At 40.2% G+C, this 19,459-nt stretch overlaps 1 protein-coding gene across 1 annotated transcript in view; it reads left to right on the top strand.

Annotated features, from left to right (window-relative positions):
- NF-YC10 (nuclear factor Y, subunit C10) overlaps positions 1–19,459 on the top strand; it is an 83,998-nt gene that overhangs the window by 23,053 nt on the left and 41,486 nt on the right. Inside the window, exon 3 of the mRNA XM_087677498.1 lies at positions 14,302–14,343. Coding sequence (XP_087533624.1) covers positions 14,302–14,343 — 42 coding nt within the window. The remainder of the gene's footprint in view (positions 1–14,301; positions 14,344–19,459) is intronic.

Raw genomic sequence — 19,459 nt, 5'->3', positions numbered from 1 at the left:
TGCATAGGCAAGTTTTGCCAAGTGGCAAATGCATTTTCAGCAATTGTCAGCCCACTTAATTAAATTGATTTTGAAATCAATGTAATGATTAATTCTTGCTTAGAAAATGAGCGCTTATTAGCCCTTGAAGTAGCATTAATTAATTAATTAATTAATTAATTGATAATTGATACCTAGTCCTTAATGTTACCAATGACATTAATGGCCTAAAAAATATCTAGGCTAAAATTTGTCACCAGGTGCCACCTTGTCGTGAAGATATGCTAGGGTTTGCACAGAGAAAACACAGAATGTATGAACACAACTAAAACAGAGTAACTCAGACAATAATGCAATAAATGCAAACCCTAAATGCAAAATATAAAACACAAAACACAAAAACACAAACACAAACAGAAGAGAAGAGAATTCTGAAGTGAATGAATCAATGCAGTAAATGAATTTAAGAGTGTACAAAATGCTCAAGGGCAAATTGGTGAGTGATGATGTTCATCGGAGATGGATCTGGAATGCTGCAACCACCAGTCGGAGCTATAGGAGTGTTGAATAGTGCCAAAACGCAGCAGTCTAGAGGCATAGATTGGTGAACACAGCAATGTACCACCGACGAAGGGCTGAAAACTTATCACCCAAGACTGAAATCAGTCAGCAAGTAGTAGGAATAGAGTGTGCTGATGCAGGGTGGCTTGCACAGCTGCAAAATGCGGGCTGAAAACATGTGGCAATAGTGAAACGGGCCTGCATTGTCAAAACGACAGCTGATTGATGTTGTATAGTGTGTTGATCAGTAGGGTGGCTGCATGAAATTGCCAACATAGGGCGTTTGGCGTAGGAAAAGGTATCACCTGCAGATGGATGCAATGGTTAGGCAGTAGTGGACAGGCTGATGATGACATGGCAATAGTCATGTGGGCTGGACGACAGCCATTGATGAAGGGTGGTGGCTGAAAATCTGCAAAACAAGATGGGGCTGAATGGCCTGTCTATTTATAAATGTAGAAGGATCCTCCCAAATTCAGGTTTTGCAGTAATTTTACACAGTTTTCCTCCTCGGATAGAGTGGTAAATAACTTGATTAAGCACTAATTACAGCAATTAACAAATTCACAAAACTGAAATGCACACTTTACCATACAATTTTGGACATTGGACACCTTGTTAGCCCCAAAACTAGCACCCCTCGTGGTATTTCTTTAACTTTTATTGCAAATGGATGGAGTATAATAGAGATCTTTTGACCTTCTCTGCTAATCCAAGTACCTCATCCTGTCAAAACTGACTAGTAAGTCTCCAAACCAATTTGTCCCTTTATTTGCTTGGGGATTGGCCCTCACCTTGCTCCTTGAAAGACAAATTCAGCCCCAAATCTGATTTTGGTTGGCCAGCCTCTTGAATCTTCTTGAAATTCCTCAATTTTAGCTGTTGGAATTCAAGTTATAGGCCTTCAATTCTGAGGACGCATCTCGAGGTGACTGCCAAAATCCTAATTTTTGCTGTAAATTAGGGTTTACAATATAGATCGATTGAAGTCTCTTCTTTTGATAGCTCAAACTATTGGAAAATGCTCAGATAATTTAAAAAATGGCTAGGGGATGAGAGAGAATGTTGTAGAGAGAGAAATTTTAGAGTTTCATCTCGAGAAATGTTGAAAAGCTAATGTTGCCTTGCTCAAACAACCACAGAAGCTATCACCTACAACTTAGGACCACTAGAAAGATTGGTGTCTTCTCTTGTATGCTGCCACTTGCGCCAGAAGGACCTTGGCTTGTTGTCACTTGCTCTTGGAGGGCTCCAAATTGTTGTCACTTGCTCTAGGACTGATCCATGGTGGCTGCAAATCACATCAGCAGCATCTCCTTGCAACCTAATAGCCTCCTCTCTCACAATGGTTGAAATAGACTTCTACTAACTCCTTAAAACATTTTTCCCACTTGCATGGGCAAGTTTTGCCAAGTGATAGCTTTCTAATCCCATTTTCAGCATTATCTAGCTTATTAAACTAATTTTCAGAATAGAATATTAATTCTAAAAATTGAATTAATAATTATTCTAGCACTCAAAAAAATAATTCACAAGCCAATAATTAAATTGGATAGGTCAATTTGTCTTTTAAGTATCCTTGAGTAGCTATTGACCCTTAGACTAGCATTAATTAATTAATTAATTAATACCTTGTCTCTAATGTCACCACTGACATTAGTGGTTAATAAATTGGTCTAGGCCTAAATTTGACACCGAGTAGCACCTTGTATATATTAGACATAACGTATTAGAACTTTTGTCTTTGGCATTCACTGCGTTTTTGGGATCCTTGGTCTGTTACTATGAAATAACTGCGATGTGCATCACATGTGCTAAACAACCTTGCACATTTGATTAATATCTTAATTAAATGTTATCGGCAAGATTAAAGCATCTTTAAATTTCACATCCCCATGATGCTAGATATTCTACTGCTTTTGGTGATTTGTGTTTTGGTCTTCCATACCCTTGGATTGGATTTTTCTATACACTCTTACATTCATTTATTGCATTGATTCATTCACTTTAAAGTTTTCCTTCTTTGTCTGTTTATGTTTTTGTTTTTGCATTTTTGAGTTTTGCACATCACTTTTTGTGTCTTTGTGTTTCTGTTGTGGTCATACACTTTATGTTTCATTAGTGCAAAACTTAGGAGTTTTTTCACATGGTATCAGAGCTACCGCTCTTGTAAAGAGTATCCTGCGGATATTGTGGAGTGCTAGGTCTTGTAAAGAGTATCCTGCGGATATTGTGGAGTGCTAGGTTTTGTGCTAGGTTTTGTCCTGAGGAGGTATGGATTCGGCAAGGAAGACGATATCTCACCTTCACCTTCACCTTCACCTTTACCTTCTTTGTTTTTTCCTATTTCAGATTTTAGTCTCATGATAGAGGAGTTTAAAGAGGACTTGTATATCACGTATAGTCGATCTTACACCCCTCCTACCAGTGTTGCTACACCATTTGCACTGGTTGGTGAGATTGGTCACCTCTTCGATCATGGAGGACATACGACATTTGGGATGATTGGCGATTCATCTTCTTTATTTCAACGAGGCCCAGTGTCCGTTTCGTATAACCCGTTTAAGTCGTATGAATCAAAATCCTCTATTGTTTCTCCTTTTGTTGTGTTGGATTTGGATGATTTTTTGTCTCTAAGCATCAATAGAGGGGGCTCTTGAAGCAGACATCCTTCATCACATATATCTATGTCTTCTCTCTCATTTGAGCATGTAAGCCACTCTTCTCAAATTCCTCCCATTCCACCTATCTCTTCTAGCCCACACCTTGATTTTCTTGCTTCTTCATTTCAAACCCTTGGATTACACTCCACATTCGCATTCTCCACACTGGGAGTTGAAATCTCCGTTTATGCTCCTAGCACATTCTTATTCTCCGTTTTATACTCATACTTTTCTACCTCTTCACATCACGGAACTACGTAGGGATTCCTATCCTTTGTTCCACATGTCTCTCTCTCTCTCCACCATGGGCTCCTCGTGCAGTTACCATGTCCACATTTGGATCCACCATGCATACTTCTCGTATACATGGTGAGCACTGGGGATTACTTCCCAAGTGTACTCCACTCCACTCTCCCACCCTATCCTCCCTATTCATCTTATCCCCATCATACGCCTTATTTATCTCCTAGCACTACCACTCCTATTGCAACGGCTAAGAATGCCTTCACAGATAAGATTCATTTTAACGAGTTGAATTTCACCACTTGGTCGAACTTCATGCACCAAGTGCTTGAATCTCAGGGACTTTGGGATCTCGTTGTTGGTCTAGAGTCTATGTTGGACCCTCGATTAGCTCACCTTGATCTCATCCGTCAATGGAGAGCTGCAATGCCACAACCAATGTTGAGTTAATGCAAGGGTTGCTTCCCGAGTTACACTCTCAGTTATAGCATTTTTTCCCTCTCATCTGAGCGTTGGGGTCATCTCGTTGACTCCTATGCGGTGCGAGATCGCACTCGACGTATCAATCTTGATTTCAAGCTTTAGGAGTTTTTCATTAAGGAAGGGGATGATCTCAGAGTTAAGTTGACCAAATATTGGTAGTTACTCGCCGAGTTTGCTACTACTGGCTCTTGGAAGTTAGATGACAATCAGTTCATGTTCTTCTTGAACAAGTTGTCTAACAAATACTTTCATTTTATCCAACACATTATCTCACTACCTAGATTATCGACCCTGTATGAGTTTTGAGTGTCAATTCTTGCGTTACGCATGGCTACATGATCAAGTCCACAAGAAAGCCTCTGTCACAGGGATGCAAAATTTTAAGATGCTTTAATCTTATCGATAACATTTGATTGAGTTATTAATCAAATGTGCAAGGTTGTTTAGTACATGTGATGTACATGGCAGTTATTTCACGGTAACAAGCCAAGGACTTCGAGGATGTAGTGGGTATCAAAGGCAAATGTTATGATAAGTTATGCAAGCCGGGCTTTGGGGGTTAGTTGGTGTTAGTTTTGACCCTAGGATAGTTGTTTGGCTAATAAATGTCAGTGGTGACACTAGAAACTAGCATTATTAATGCTAGTCTAATGGTTAATAGAGGTTGGGGATCACTCCAAATTGCAAATGGCCTAGCTAATTTGATTATGGATAGACACATTTAATTTTAGGCAAGGTCAAATGGTTGGATAATGTTAAAAAATGGGTTTAGAAGGTTGCCACTTAGAAAAAATGTCCATGCAAACTAAGAAAATGTTTTTAGGGGCTGGGTCTCAGCCATTCAATTAGTTTACAGCTTGGGAGAGAGAAAGAGGGAGTTGTTGGTCCATTTCTTGATCAAAGAATAGCAATTTGCTGCAAAAGACAGCTATCTGAGGGACCTCAGCAGGTAGGGGACAGCAGGGAGTTCCAGGGGTTGACAACAGCATTGTTGATTAAGTGACAGCATTTTGGAGGTGCTTGGTACTAGGTGATTGCATTAAATGTAGGTTGGAGTAGACAGATTTTAGGGCTTTCTGGCAAAGAAAATCAAATCTCTCTCATCTTGGCTTTCTCTCACCTTCTCTAGTAATTTCTCAAGAGATCTCATTATTTCTCAGCCATTCTCAGTAGATCTCAGCCAAATTTGGTGGATAGCAAGAGGATTTTTGTTGTAAACCCTAGATTTTTGCAGAAATTAGGGTTTGACAGCCACCTTGGGACTTTTGCCAACAGGAGAAGGCATTGTGCATTGAAATTAGCACCTAAAATTCGTGAAACTGATAGGGGTTTCAGATGCCAATCCATCTATTGTAAATTGGGGGAGGATTTGGCCAGTTGGTGATTCCATTGCGGGGATACCATTCAATCCCTTGATTTGGTGGGCTCGAGGCACCTAATTGCAAGCCAAAGCTTTCTGCTAGTGCTGATTTTTACTCTCAGCTGAGAAATTACAGTCATATGTCTTTATACAGTCAGATTAAATCAAGGCCTCTCAGTATGAACATTCACATGGGAATGAGGGAAATGCAATGCCTAATCTTGGACAAGGCTCAAACCATGGACAACAAACTGAAAATGTTGCTATTGGGCAAGATGTAGGGTCTTCAAGGCATAATGATATTGATGACCACCAAAGTGAAGAGAAATTCGATGACTAGTTTAAGAATCGGATGAGAACAATAATAAATCTCTTTGCTGAATTGCCAAAGGATCCTCAATTCACCCAATTTTTGAATGCTCCGAAGAACAACAACAAAGGCAAGAAGAAGAAGGCATCTTCTACACCTTTGGGACAACAAGGTGCATCAAAGGAAATGCCTAAGCCAATGGAACCATGAAACTAGCCTTCCTCTTCGGATAGGGTGATAAACTTGATCAAGCACTTAATTACAACAATTAATAACTGAGCATAAACTGAAATGCACACATTACCTTAACAATCTTAGACAATAGACACCCGGTTGGCCCGAAAGTTGGTGTCCCTTTCGATATTTCTTTAACTTTGATTGCTAATGGATAGTGTACAAGTTGAGATTCCAAAATCTCCTTTATTGATCCAAAAGCCCCTTACTGTACATACAATCATCAAGCAATTTGGGCCAATTGCCCCTTGATTTTTACCCAAGACTTGCACAAATGGAAACATCAATTGGCCAAATGCTGCCCCAATTTACAATGGATGGGTTGACATTTGAAATCCCTGTCAATTCCATCCATTTTAGGTGCTGTTTTTCGTGTACGATGCCTTCTTCTATTGGCACAGGTCCGAAGGTGGCCGTCAAACCCTAATTTCTCCTTGGGACCCATGCTGACAGAAGGCATCCTACACTGAAATCAACATCCGAAATTCGTGGAATTGACAAGGATTTCAGATTCCAACCCATCCATTGTAAATTGGGGCAATCTTTGACTAGTTGGTGATTCCATTTGTGCAAGTCCTAGTTGAAAATCAAGGGGCATTTGGCCCAAATTGATTGTCGAATTTTGGGTGCTGATTTCAATGTATGATGCATTCTCTTATTGGCACGGGTCCCAAGGTGATTGTCAAACCCTAATTTTTCCTTGGGACGCATGCCGACAAGAGATGGCATCATACATTGAAATCGACACGCGAAATTCATGGAATTGACAAGGATTTCAGATGCCAGCCCATCCATTGTAAATTGGGGCGGCATTTGGCCAATTTGTGGTTTCATTTGTGCAAGTCTTGGGTCAAGATCAAGGGGCAATAGGCCCAAATTGCTTGCTGATTGTATCTACACAAGGGGCTTTTGGATCAGCAAAGAAGATTGTGGAATCTCAACTTGTACACTAATCATTAGCAATTAAAGTTAAAGAAATACTAAAAGGGGTGCCAGTTTTAGGGCCAATTGGGTGTCTATTGCCCAAGATTGTTAAGGTAATGTGTGCTTTTCAGTTTATGCTCACTTAGTAATTGCTGTAATTAAGTGCTTGATTTGGTTTTACCAACCTATTTGAAGAGGAAGATTGGTTTCAGCCTCCACACACCCTTACTTTGAGCAAATGGGGTTGGTTGCCTCTTCTTCGGGATGAAAACCAACAGTGGCAAGAACTCGCAAGATGCGAAGGCAAGCAAATCAGAGGGTGACGGCTCTTCCTCAAATGAAACCAAAGAAACAAAATCCATCTGCCAACTCCTCCCTAAGAAAAATAGGTTTTGGACACACTGTAAGAGGTGTAGCCATGTGGACGAGGAGTGTTGTACCAAGGCCTAGGGTCTTCCACCTAGAAAACCACAATTGACTATTGTGACCAGTTGGCCAGTCCAGTGGGGCTATGCCTTCTGCTGTTGCACCATCTACTCTATGTGTCCCCGTGGCTACTGGATATAGTATCGCGATCCCATTACACTTTATGCATTTACTTCACATTCATATTTCTCTAGGACTACCTCACCATCTCGTTAAGCATTTCACTGACAGAGTCCTACTAGTGGGTGTACACAATGGTGGCTATATCCTTAAATTCACTTCATCTTTGCACTCTCAGGCTATTGAGTCGGGCCCATAGGATTTTGTCCTTAGATTTTCATTTTTAAGTTTTCCGTTGTATTTACTCACGCACACACATGCATTTGCATCATTGCATTATTCATGCAGTTAGCTTTTTATTTTAGTTTTGTTTTGGAGCATCTCACTATTGACCTTTGTACTTGTAGAACTTTATCTCTTTTGAAGGGTTTTGTTTTCAATATAGGGCTACAATGCAAGTTTGCAATGGTCGTGCATGGGCTGGAGACTTGGGATGCGCACCGTTCCATTCATGGTATTATCATCCTAGGAGTTTTACTTTTTTATGAGCATGGAGGCTTCTCCTCTCGGGCGGATCATGTAGCATCTCTCTTGATGCTATCATGATGGTGACTTCTATCTTGTTCTTTTAGTTGGGATGCTTCCTCAAATTATGGTTCTTGGCACCACACTCGACATCCAGCTCTCCTCTTCCTCCTTCGGCATCGACATCCACCGTTGAGAGGGGTTTGCTACCTTTCTTGGTATTCTCTAGGTTTTGGCACTTGCCTTCAACATCGGCCTTTTTCCCCCCTGTTGTACCCTCTCCTTTGCATTGCTTGATTTCATCATCTTTGTAAAGGGCGCTTGGGCAAGTGAACAATTTTCCTAGGAGGGATACTGTCCAAGTGGCACCTGTTGTGTGAGCATTCTCAGCATGTAGCATCCTTTGCATCTCATTGTGTAGAGCACCCGTTGGCGCAGATCTTGAGTTGTCTCCACTAGAGGTTTGTACACCACACCACCACTCCATCACCCCTTCTTTCGTCATTAACACCTTTGTGTGGATGGGTAGCTTGTCTGTTTTGTGATGGGTAGACCTAACCATCCCTTCTCATTTTCCTGTATCATATAGTTACTTCATCGACCGCTAACCATCTCTCCAAATACCTTCATATTTTAATTTAAAAAAAACCATAGAGTTCATTGTGGTTCCATCTGCCTTTGTAGGACTTGGTAGGCCACTAGGTTGTCGACGAGCACCCTTTGTCCAATGCCCTGTCCACTTTGGGGTGACTACTCGGATTCCCTTGGTCATATAGCCATCGCCTCTGTAGTCTTGGTAGGCTACTGGGCAACCACCGTGCATCCTTTGCTCGATGCCTTGGTTGCTTTGGGGTGGGATGCCTTGGGTAAACTTGGGTTGACCTTTCTTTCTAGCATTGTTTTGGGCCTAAGAGGGGTTATTGAGCTAAGAAATGCATTCCATGGTGATTAGTCTCTTAAACAATCCCAAAACATGCTTATTTAAGGAAAAATGTAAAGTTGGTGTGCAGTTTGAGAGAGTTTTTGTGAAACCATAATTTGGGAGGGTCCATCCACATTTATAAATAGACACACTACGCCCATTCAGTCTTCATCCCTTTTATGTAGGTTTTTTACATTCACGTGAAGATCTTTATCATCAGCCTTTCTCCATGTGGTTGTCTAGCCTTTGCGATTACTGCCACCACTCCAACTGTTGCTCCAGCCCCTGGTGATTGCCGTTCTAGTTGCTACTTGCTGCCTGGCGCTTCTTCCACTGCTGCATTTGGCCCTAGACAGCCATTGCTAGTCCGAGTTGACACCTCTTCTACTGCGTTTGGTAGTCTCAGCCATTGCCGGTATCCTCCTGCATTTCCATGGCTTCACTAGGCATCCTACTGCTTTCGGTTTTGGTCTTCTATATGCTTTGACACACTTTGATTGGTGGCTACAACACTCGGGATCCATCTTTGGTGCACACTTCGATACTCACCGCTCTGCCCTTGAGCATTCTATACACTTTACATTCATTTATTGCATTGATCCATTCACTTCAAAGTTCACCCTCTCTCTCTGTTTGTGTTGTGTTTTTGCATTTTTGAGTTTTGCGTTTCACATTTAGAGTTTGAGTTTTGCACATCACTATCTATGTCTTTGTGTTTTTGTCGTGGTTGTACACTCAATGTTTCCTTTGTGCAAATCCCAGAAGTTTCTTCATAGGAACCCCCTCTCAGAGCAGGTCTTTGCCAATGAAACACGTGACGAGATGGAGAAGTATATCTAGGTTGGGGTGTAGAAGGAGACATCGGAATGGATGTAAATATTGCAATGGGTGAGAAACGAGCATACAAATCAGCTAATTATTCACGGGTACTAAAAGATAGAGGTTGTTGAGGCTGTCCGTGTGCCACATGTCCAATGATAACTATGCTAGAAGGAGCAAATGAGGAAGTAGTGAGAGATTTAGCCCCATTGCACTGTCCAATAGGAGTGGAGGCAGTTGGAGTAGTTTGCTATGGTTTCTTAGGTGGGAGACCTTGGGCCTTGGCATGACACTCCTCGTCCACATGGCCCAATCTTTGCCAAGGTGTGCAAAACCTATTCTTCTTAGGGAGTTGTTTGATGGGTTTAGTTTTTTTGGTTCCATCTGAGGAATAGGTGCCACCTTTGTTTTAAGCTACCTTCTACCTTTGATTTTTCCTTACAAAGAAGAGGTGATGAGACCTCTCTCGGAGTAAGAATGTTGGGAGGATTTCTTGTGGACTTGATCATGCAATCTCTTGCAATGCAAGAATTGACATTCGAACTCATACAAGATTGGCAATCGGAGCAATGAAATGATGCACTGGATGAAGTGGAAATTCTTTTTAGGAAGCTTGTTTAGAATGAATGTAACCTAATCATCATTTGACATTGGTAAGCTAATATTGGCAAACTTGGTGAGTAACCATTTATATTCGGGCAATTTGACTTTTAGATTATCTCTTTCTTTAATGGAAAACTCTTGAAGCTCAAAGTCGAAAATGAGACATTGAGGGATCTTGCGCCGCCTATCAGTCAATGAGATGACTTCAATGCTCAGATGTGAGGGGAAAATGCTCTAACTGAGAGTGAAACTTAGAAAGGAACTCGTATATTAACTCAAGATTGGCTATGGCATTGTGGAGTCTCCATTGATGGATGTGATTGGGGTGAGCTAGTTGAGGGTTCGGCATAGGCTCTAGACAAATGACTAGGTCTCAAAGACCATGAGATTCAAGTACTTATTACATGAAGTTTGACCAAGTAGTGAAATTCAATCCATTAAAATGGGTTTTTCCGAAACCAGACTTACTTGCGTGGATGGGTGGTAATTCCATGACTATAACTTAGTTATAGTAGCAATATTTATTACAAAACTTAGAAATGCAAATTAACTCACAATCTTGGACAATGGACACCTTGTTGGCCCCTAAACTGGCGCCCCTTTTGGTATTTCTTTAACTTAATTAAAGAATAAGAAGATGTACAATGGGATTTTCCCAAGTCTTGTTGGTTTTTTAACTTTCCTTGCTGTCCAAAATGACCAGCAAGTCTTCAATCCGATTTGCCTCTTGATTCTGGCAGTCAATTGGCCTTCACCCACTTTGATGGAAATGGAAAATGTCCTAAATTCATTGATTTGCTGGTCCCTCCACTTGAATTTGATTGAAAACAGCTTCAGCCTTGTTGAATCCAAGTCTTGGAGCTTTCAATTTCTGGCATGCTTCTTGAGGCTGCTATTAAAACCTAATTTTTGCTGCAGATTAGGGTTTATAATAGAGAAATCTGAAAATTTCTCAGCCTTTGATGATCTCAATGCTGTAATCTTTGGAGCAAGGTTGTAGAAAGGTTGAGAGATGAGAGAGAATGTTGAGGAGAGAGAAAATGCAGGCTTTCTTCGTGAAGGACTGAAGAAAGTCAGTCATTTATTGTTGCTGCCCTATCTCAACAGCTTGTAGATGTTGTTACTTGTTGCATATTGGTCTTCTCTTGCCCCTGGCTACCTTGGAAGGTTCTCCAATGGTTGTAGATCGGACCGGTAACATCTCCTCTCTCTCTCTTGTAGGTTGAATGCACTAAAATGCCTCTCTCCAACTTCTAAAGATGTTTTTCAATCTTACATGGGCATTTTTGACAATTGGTAGCCTTTTCAAATGGTTTTTTCAGCATTATCCATAATTAAATATTAATTTTCAGTATTTAAATACTAATTATTAATCTAATAATTATTTCGGTGCTCAAAAAAATAATTTTACCGGCCAATAATTAAACTGGCTAGGCAACTTTCATTCTCGAGTGTCTTTGCGCCATCTTTGACCATAAGATTGGCGTTAGGTATCATTTAATACCACTTTTTTAGTGTCGCCAATCCCAACTGATGCTGTAGCCAAATGAATGACCTAGGCCAACAATTGGCACCAGATACCACCAAGTACTTGTGCATCATAACTTATAGCAACTTTTGCCTTTGACATTCCGTGATTTCCTCGGGTCGTGGGCTTGTAAATTGACTTTAACCCCAGTTACACGTCATATGTGCAACATTTACTTAACCATGTGATTAAAAATTAATCCACGTGTTAAGTGAGGTTTAGAAAATACATTTCCTTATGACATTATTCGTGAAGGCATTCTTGGTTGTAGCACAGGAGTGGTAGTGCTGTAGGATGGGAAAGATGTGTAGGGTGAGTAGGGTGGGGAAATGGAGTATTCTCTAGAGTGTTCACCATGTATGGGTGAAGTGTGCACAGTATATCCAAAGGTGGGAATGGATATACTAGGCATGGGCATGATGAATGCATGAGTAGCCCATGGAGGAGGGATAGCGACATACGTGGGGCAGAGGATGGAAATCCCTATGTGGGGAGTGACCCATGGAATGTGTGACGGGACACCATAAGTAGAGGATGGTAATCCTTGCATCTGAGAGGCCGATTGATGGGGAGGTGAGTGCTCGGCGGAAGTGAAGGGGATGCCCATCACTGCTGTCCCAATCTAAAAAGATGTGTTCACTTGTAGGAATGTGGAAGGCACAGTGTTGAAGGGTGGCCTTCTCCCTAATGATGTACTAGGGTGCAAATTGACATTCACTTGAGGATAGGTGACATGGGGTGTAGAAAAAGAGAAGGAACTAGGAGCAGAGATGGAAGACCCAACTCCCAGTGTGCTCGATGCAGAAGTGGAGTGCAATCCTAAATTACTGCACGCAAAAGAAAGAGAGACGAGAGATATAGGTGGGATGGGAGGAAAGTGTAAAAGGGAAGTGCCAACTCCATGCTCAGAAGATATAGTTTTAGGTATACTTGTAGATGTATATCTACGTCTAGAGTCTCCTCGATTAAAATTGATATATTGAAATCTATCCGGATTGTGCATACCAAAATGAGAAATAGGGGAGGGTTTTGATTCATACAATTCAAAGGGGTTATAGGAACTTGACACTAGGCTTGGCTGAGATGAAGAAGATGGTTCACTAGTTGTCCCAAATGCCGTAAGTCCTCCTTGATTGGAGAGGTGACCAACCTCACGAACTAGTCTGGATGTAGTGGCAAAGTTGGTAGGAGGTGGACCATACTTGTTGCGTATGAATTCTTCAAACTCTTCATTAGTCACATGAAGTGAGGAAAAGGAGAAGAAAGTGAAGGTGAAGGTGAAGCGTTGTTTTTCTCTTTGAGTCCATAACGTCTCCTTAGGGCCTCTAGTGATGGATAAGCCGTTTAAGACACCATGGGATCTCAACAAGGAGTCTGAGACATTGTGAATTAGTTGTGTGACATCCATGAATATTGCACAAAACCAAGCCTTCAGAGTCCACAATACCTTATGATACTCTCTAAAAGAGCACTGCCATTGATACCATGTGAAGATATGCTAGGGTTTGCACAGAGAAAACATAGAGTGTACAAACATGACTAAAACACAATAACTCAGATAGAAACACAATAAATGCAAATCCTAAACGCAAAACACAAAAGTCAAAACTCAAAATGCAGAAACACAAACATAAACATTGCAGAAACACAAACACAAATAGAGAGAGAAGAAAACTTGAAGTGAATGAATCAATGCAGTAAATGAATGTAAGAGTGTACAGAATGCTCAAGGGCAAAGTGGTGAGTGATGACATTTGTCAGAGATGGATCCTGAGTGCTCTAATCACTAGTCAGAGATGTAGGAGTGCTGAATAGCAAATGCCAGCAGGTTGGTTACCAAACGTAGCAGTTTGGAATGGTAACAAGGGGGTGATCCTGTCCCCATCCTCATCCCATGCCATCATGGTGTAGACTACAATAGTAAAATACCAGGAGTCTTAGTGTGTGGGGCTGATTATCACGGTGCTAGTTGGGTGTACAGTAGTGGCTGCAGCCGTCAAGCTGTTGTCGGAGAAGAGATCCACCATGTGGGCAGTCAGGTTGACCAACCATGCCAGATTTGCTGCCCTAGTCTGGTCCTTCAACATTTGGTCTGCTGCCTGGCATGCATCTTAGGCTCTCATACTTTGGTGCTTTCCTGTGATTGGACCTCCTTGCTTAAATTCTAATCTCTTTTTACAGCAGTCACCTGCAGGGTGCCTTGTGCATCATAATTTAGTTCCATCCCTTGGACATGTTGGAGGGGTGTGCATTCTTGGATCTTGGATGTACTGCATTGCTCAGTGAGCTCTTTGTTTGTATACTTTTCATGAGTTTAAAGTAGATTTGAGTTGTAAGGAATTGGTTAATAAGTATACTTTCTCACACTCAAACTGTGAAGGTGGTTATCAATGTTTTTCTTGGAGAAAAAGGAGATTATGATTTTTTGGGAGGGGGTATGTTCCTTAAAGGCTAAGTTCTTTCTGGTGTTTGGAATTATTTTATTGAATCTCTTGAACAGTTTGAAGCAGAAAAATCCCAGTAAGTGACCATAGTGTGGTTAGTGCTAAAAAATACTGCAGTGTTGAAACTTTATATTACAAATTTTTATTTCAATGCCAATGAGTTCAAGGTTTTTCCACCAGGAGGTGTTTTTTGAGTAATATTTCTGTTGTGTTGTAGCTACACATGTCAATCGGGCGAGGAGATTCCAGTTTTTGGCAGGTAAAAAACAATTTCTCTTTTTCATGTTCTTAACATTGTCTTTTGAAGTAGGGGGATATTAAATGATAAATCTCATTGTGGTAATTATTAGTTAAGGATAAGAAATATCACAGCCTATGCAATGCTTGTGCCTCTGAATGCTTTACATTTGTTATTGATGGTGTAAGAATGAAAAAGTAAGAGTAAACTACGGGGTTTTTCTTGAATTTGAGGACTTGCACTGTTGATGCGCGGACTGAAGAAAGAATGTGAACCTTACAAGTGAAGGTGGTTAGTTTCAAGGTTGTGGCACTGTACAAGTGCCTCCCAGTTAGTCCAATCAACATTGAACAGTGTCAAAAGGACATGTAAGAACTGCGAGTAAGCTCCTCATGAACTACATAGCTCATCCTTTCACCACACCCTTTGATTTCTTAGCTAGGTAATTCACAGTGCCATACTCCTCTCAGCACCATGAGTCCATACATAGTACGAGATTTTTTGATTCTGCTACTATATCAAGCTGTTTATGGATTGGCAAAGACAACTCCACTTCATGAGGTGGTCTGTGCTTCAGGAAGTAAGTTATGTACATTATTCTAGTTATTGGGACCTAGCCAATTATCCATGGAAATTAAGGAGACTTTGGGTTAAAGGTTTCACAGCTGGACATGACTAAGCTCGAAACTAATTTAGTTGATTAAATTATGGGGTTTGTATTTATTGGAAGACCCATCATGTGCAATGACTCTGGTGTCATCCAATTTGGGACCTCAACATTTATTTGGCCAGGTATGGTGTATCAAAATTGGGATCTACACAACTATCATTATATAAAGTGCCGATGAGAAAGCATGGCCAAGATAGTCAGGTATGATCTGTTTGATCCGTCCAATCCATGAGCTTCACACGGTACATAACATACACAAAAATATGCTAGATAAAATATGATGCTCTAAAATTAGCTCTCACTCATCATCTCACTCTTAGTGCAAATATCTTAGTGGTTCCATATAAGTTTGAACTCATCAACATTTACGTGGTGAAAAGTTGGGAGAGATGAGATTACTTCAAAATCTTTATTCATGAATCGTAAGACAGTAAAACCTAGAGACTCAAGTACAAGATTACCTATCTAGCCATAAATATCCCATGCATGTCACATAGCATGTGCAAGTTAGAATGATAATAGATCAGTTGTTCGAGTTACCTAGTGCTAAGCTTATATTGAAAGTTTGTGTGCATGAGAGAATAGGTTGACCAATTTGCCTCACATACTCTAGATGATTTATTTGATTCAAATTAGAAATTTGACTTGTCAAGACTTTATAACTGAATTGTGCACAATGTACATTAATCTTTGCCAGTAACTTAATTACTTGAGCAAGCACTGTAGAGCTAGCATTAATACATTGGGTAAGTGATATCCAAATGACTCCCAAGAGAAAACTGACCAAAGAGGCTTTTTTTTGTTGGGTGGAGGAGCTTGCAAGTGAAGATTATCAATTAAGGTGGATGGAACACACGCACACGCACACGCACACGCGCACACACACACAAAAACATCTTTTGAAGCCGAAATTGGCCTATGAGACAAAACCATGTACAATGCTAATTGTCACTAGATATCAAAGTGTTAGGTGCTAAAAGATGATCAATGATATACTATGTAAAGAAGCTAAGGTGATGTATAAGATAAAGAAGTACTGGTGTAGGGATACAATAGGAGGATAAAGCAATACATGTTTAGATGTGTGGTTGAGTAATACCTAGATATCTAGTTTCAATTAGTTAGGATTGGTTAGAGAGAGAGAGAGAGAGAGAGAGAGAGAGAGAGAGAGAGAAGAAAGAAAGAAAGAAAGATATATTAACATCTACATAAGGCCAATGTGTCCTATGAGACAAAATCCAGAGTACATCCATATCTTATGTCATCTCATCAGTAAGGTAAAGATAACATTACAAATGAGAGAGAGAGAGAGAGAGAGAGAGAGAGAGAGAGAGAGAGAGAGAGAAGAAAGAAAGAAAGAAAGAAAGAAAGAAAGATATATTAACATCTACATAAGGCCAATGTGGCCTATGAGACAAAATCCAGAGTACATCCATGTCTTATGTCATCTCATCAATAAGGTAAAGATAACATTACAAATGTGTGAGAGAGAGAGAGAGAGAGAGAGAGAGAGAGAGAGAGAGAGAGAGAGAGAGAGAGAGAGAGAGAGAACACTTGCACGATTCAAAGTTGTATGTGCATGGCTCAGAGGTCAATCAAATGCTAGTGTGGCCTAGAGGCACACTATACATGATTAGAGGCCGAATACTCAGGTATAGCTTTCAAGCTTAACTTACTTTTGGGTCATGGGTGGTTGAACTTGTAATATGAAACATAGAAAAAAGAAAATGGTATGGTCTTACCTTGAAGAGGCAATGCCTAATCTCATACAATAGATTATGCAGAGAAGATACATAAGTGAGAGAGATGCAACATAAGCAAGGTTAGGACATATCTATCGAGAAGCAAGGGACTTGAAGTGGAACATAGTTCAGAGGTGCTTGTGCATGGCTCAAAGGTTGATCAAACACTAGTGTGGCTCAGAGACACTAGACACATGACTAAGGGAATGATTTAGACGTGTACGTGCATAGCTCAAAGGTTGATCAAATGCCAACATGACTCTGAGGGATACTTAATATGATTAAAGGCTAAATACCTAGGTGTAGCTTTTGGGCTCAACTCGAAGGTCATGCATATTAGATTTAGGATTGTAGGAATGCAAGTACATAACTAGGAGAAGAAAAAGCTTGAGAGAACATAACTCGAAGTGTATTGAGAGGTATTAGTAGAGAAGATTCGCAAGACTAAGTATACCTTAAAGTGGATAGGGATATATATAAGTGCTTCGATGGTCATACATGTGTGTTCACATCCATTGTTACTGATATATGATAACAAACTCCCCCTAGGAGTAATGTTGTGAACTAGAGTTGACACTCATTAATAGAGAAGTGCTAAGCACAGTGGACTGGATCATTCCACAAAGGGGAGTAAGCCCAAAGCTTTGGAGAAAAATTCAAACTTCTCATGAGGCAAAGTCTTTGTGCAAAGATTTGCAAGATTGTCCTGTGTTCAGATAGCCCAAGTTGATCTCTCTTGTAGGGAGTCTCTCCTTACCATAATGGTAATGCATCTCAATGTACTTAGTATGTGCATGGAACATTGGAAACCATGCAATTGTCAATGTGCTTTGACTGTTAGTGAGGATGGTGGTGGCAGATGATTGTCCAACATCCAAAATAGCTAGAAGACGTTTGAGCCAAACACACTCAACCATAGCTATGAAAGCTGCTTTGTACTCAACTTTACAACTAGAAGTGGCCACAGTGGGTTGCTTCTTGCTCAACCATGATATGCATGGGCTATTAAGCATGAAGTGAAAACCACTTATGTATGCACGAGTGTCATAACAACCTGTTGAGTCAGAATCTGAAAAGAATATAAATCTAGTGTTAATGATCTCCCCTTGGAATAACTAGTCTAAGGTGCCGAGTACCACTCAAGTAGCGGAAAATCCACTTCATTGCTTGCCAAGGCTTAGTGTCTAGCTATGCATAAACCTGCTCATTTGGAGACTGTAAATAGAAGGTTAGACCTCTTAAGGCATACATAAATCAAGTTGATTCAATGGCCTATTGATAGAGAAAGATATTAAAGCAATCTCTAGCATTATGAAGGCTCAACTTCAAACGTGTCTTCATAGTAGCAGTAGGCTTTCAGTCCTCAAGACCAACATGCTTCGCTTGACACAAAGCAATAATGTCTCAACATGCTTTGTTTGACACAAAGCAATACCTCCATCACATTGCTTGAATTGAATGCTTAAATAGTGATGTAATAGGCCCAAATATGACATGTCAAAAGCTGAATTCAACTCAGCTCTTAGGAATCAACATTGTGTCTCATTAGGACTAGTGAGCAACATGTCACTAACATAAAACACAGTAATCAGAGGCATATCTAAGTCTTAACATATAAGATGCTTTGAATTGGACAATTTCGAAATCCATGTGCAGTCAAGTATGTGTGTATCTCCTCATACCAAGCATGAGGTGCTTGCTTCAGATTTCAAACCATGCAATGCCTTTTTAAATTTTCACACTTTGTTTTCTTGCCCTTTTTGCACAAAAAGCTGAAAGCTGACATAAATATGATTTCTCATATAAATCACCATTTAGAAATGTGGTTTTGATGTCCAACTGATGTACATTCTAACTATTATGAGCTGCCAATGCACAAATGCTATGAATATGTGTCATATGACAAGTGGTAGCAAAGGTCTCATCAAAATCATGGCCTTTTCGCTAAGCATAACTCTTTGCCACAAGTCTAACTTTGTAGCAATCAACACATCATCTGGCTTGTGTTGTAACTTGTAAACCCACTTAGTGCCAATGGCCTTCTTTCCAAGAGGTGAATCATATAAAAATAATGTACTGTTATTGACAGTAACATCATACACGAATTGCAAAGCAACCATCCAATTTTCTGAACTTTGTCTCTTCAAAAGATACATGCTTATTCTCATCATGTAGACTAGAATTACCCAATGGATAGCAATTTGATGTATGCTAGATACTATGAGTGCCCCAACGAGTATGACTAGCCAATGGTATATCCAACTTGCTGTCATGCAATGTTTGCACCAGCCGTTTAGGTTGACTTACAGTAACATAAGAAACTTGCATAGGCTGAAAAACTGCCTCATTTGGTGCGACATGTGATTGCGCACCATTGAAAAGAGGCAACAAAGTATCATAGATATCTTGTGAGCATACGTTCTCTCTTTTGTACATGATTGTAAAGACGGAGCAACATCTTCTACAAAGACAACATTATGCCTAACCAAGATACGTATGTTTACTTTGTGAATGGTATAACTTATAATCTTTCTTTCATTATTGTACCCAATAAAAATGCATTTTTATGACTTTGTTATCCAACTTCTTGCACTATTGCATTGGTACTAAAGCATAAGCCAAGCAACCAAAAACACACAAGCGAGCCATATTTAGTTGTTTACCATGCCAAGCCTCATATGGAGTGATAGATTGCAATTCCTTAGTGGGACATATGTTAAGTACA

This window comes from Lygodium microphyllum, chromosome 5 (assembly GCF_053477565.2).
Source record: "Lygodium microphyllum isolate KBCC chromosome 5, Lygodium_microphyllum_v1.1.10, whole genome shotgun sequence".
Classification (NCBI taxonomy): Eukaryota; Viridiplantae; Streptophyta; class Polypodiopsida; order Schizaeales; family Lygodiaceae; genus Lygodium; species Lygodium microphyllum.
The sequence above is the reverse complement of the archived record's forward strand: the minus strand, read 5'-3'. Positions and strand labels throughout refer to the sequence as shown.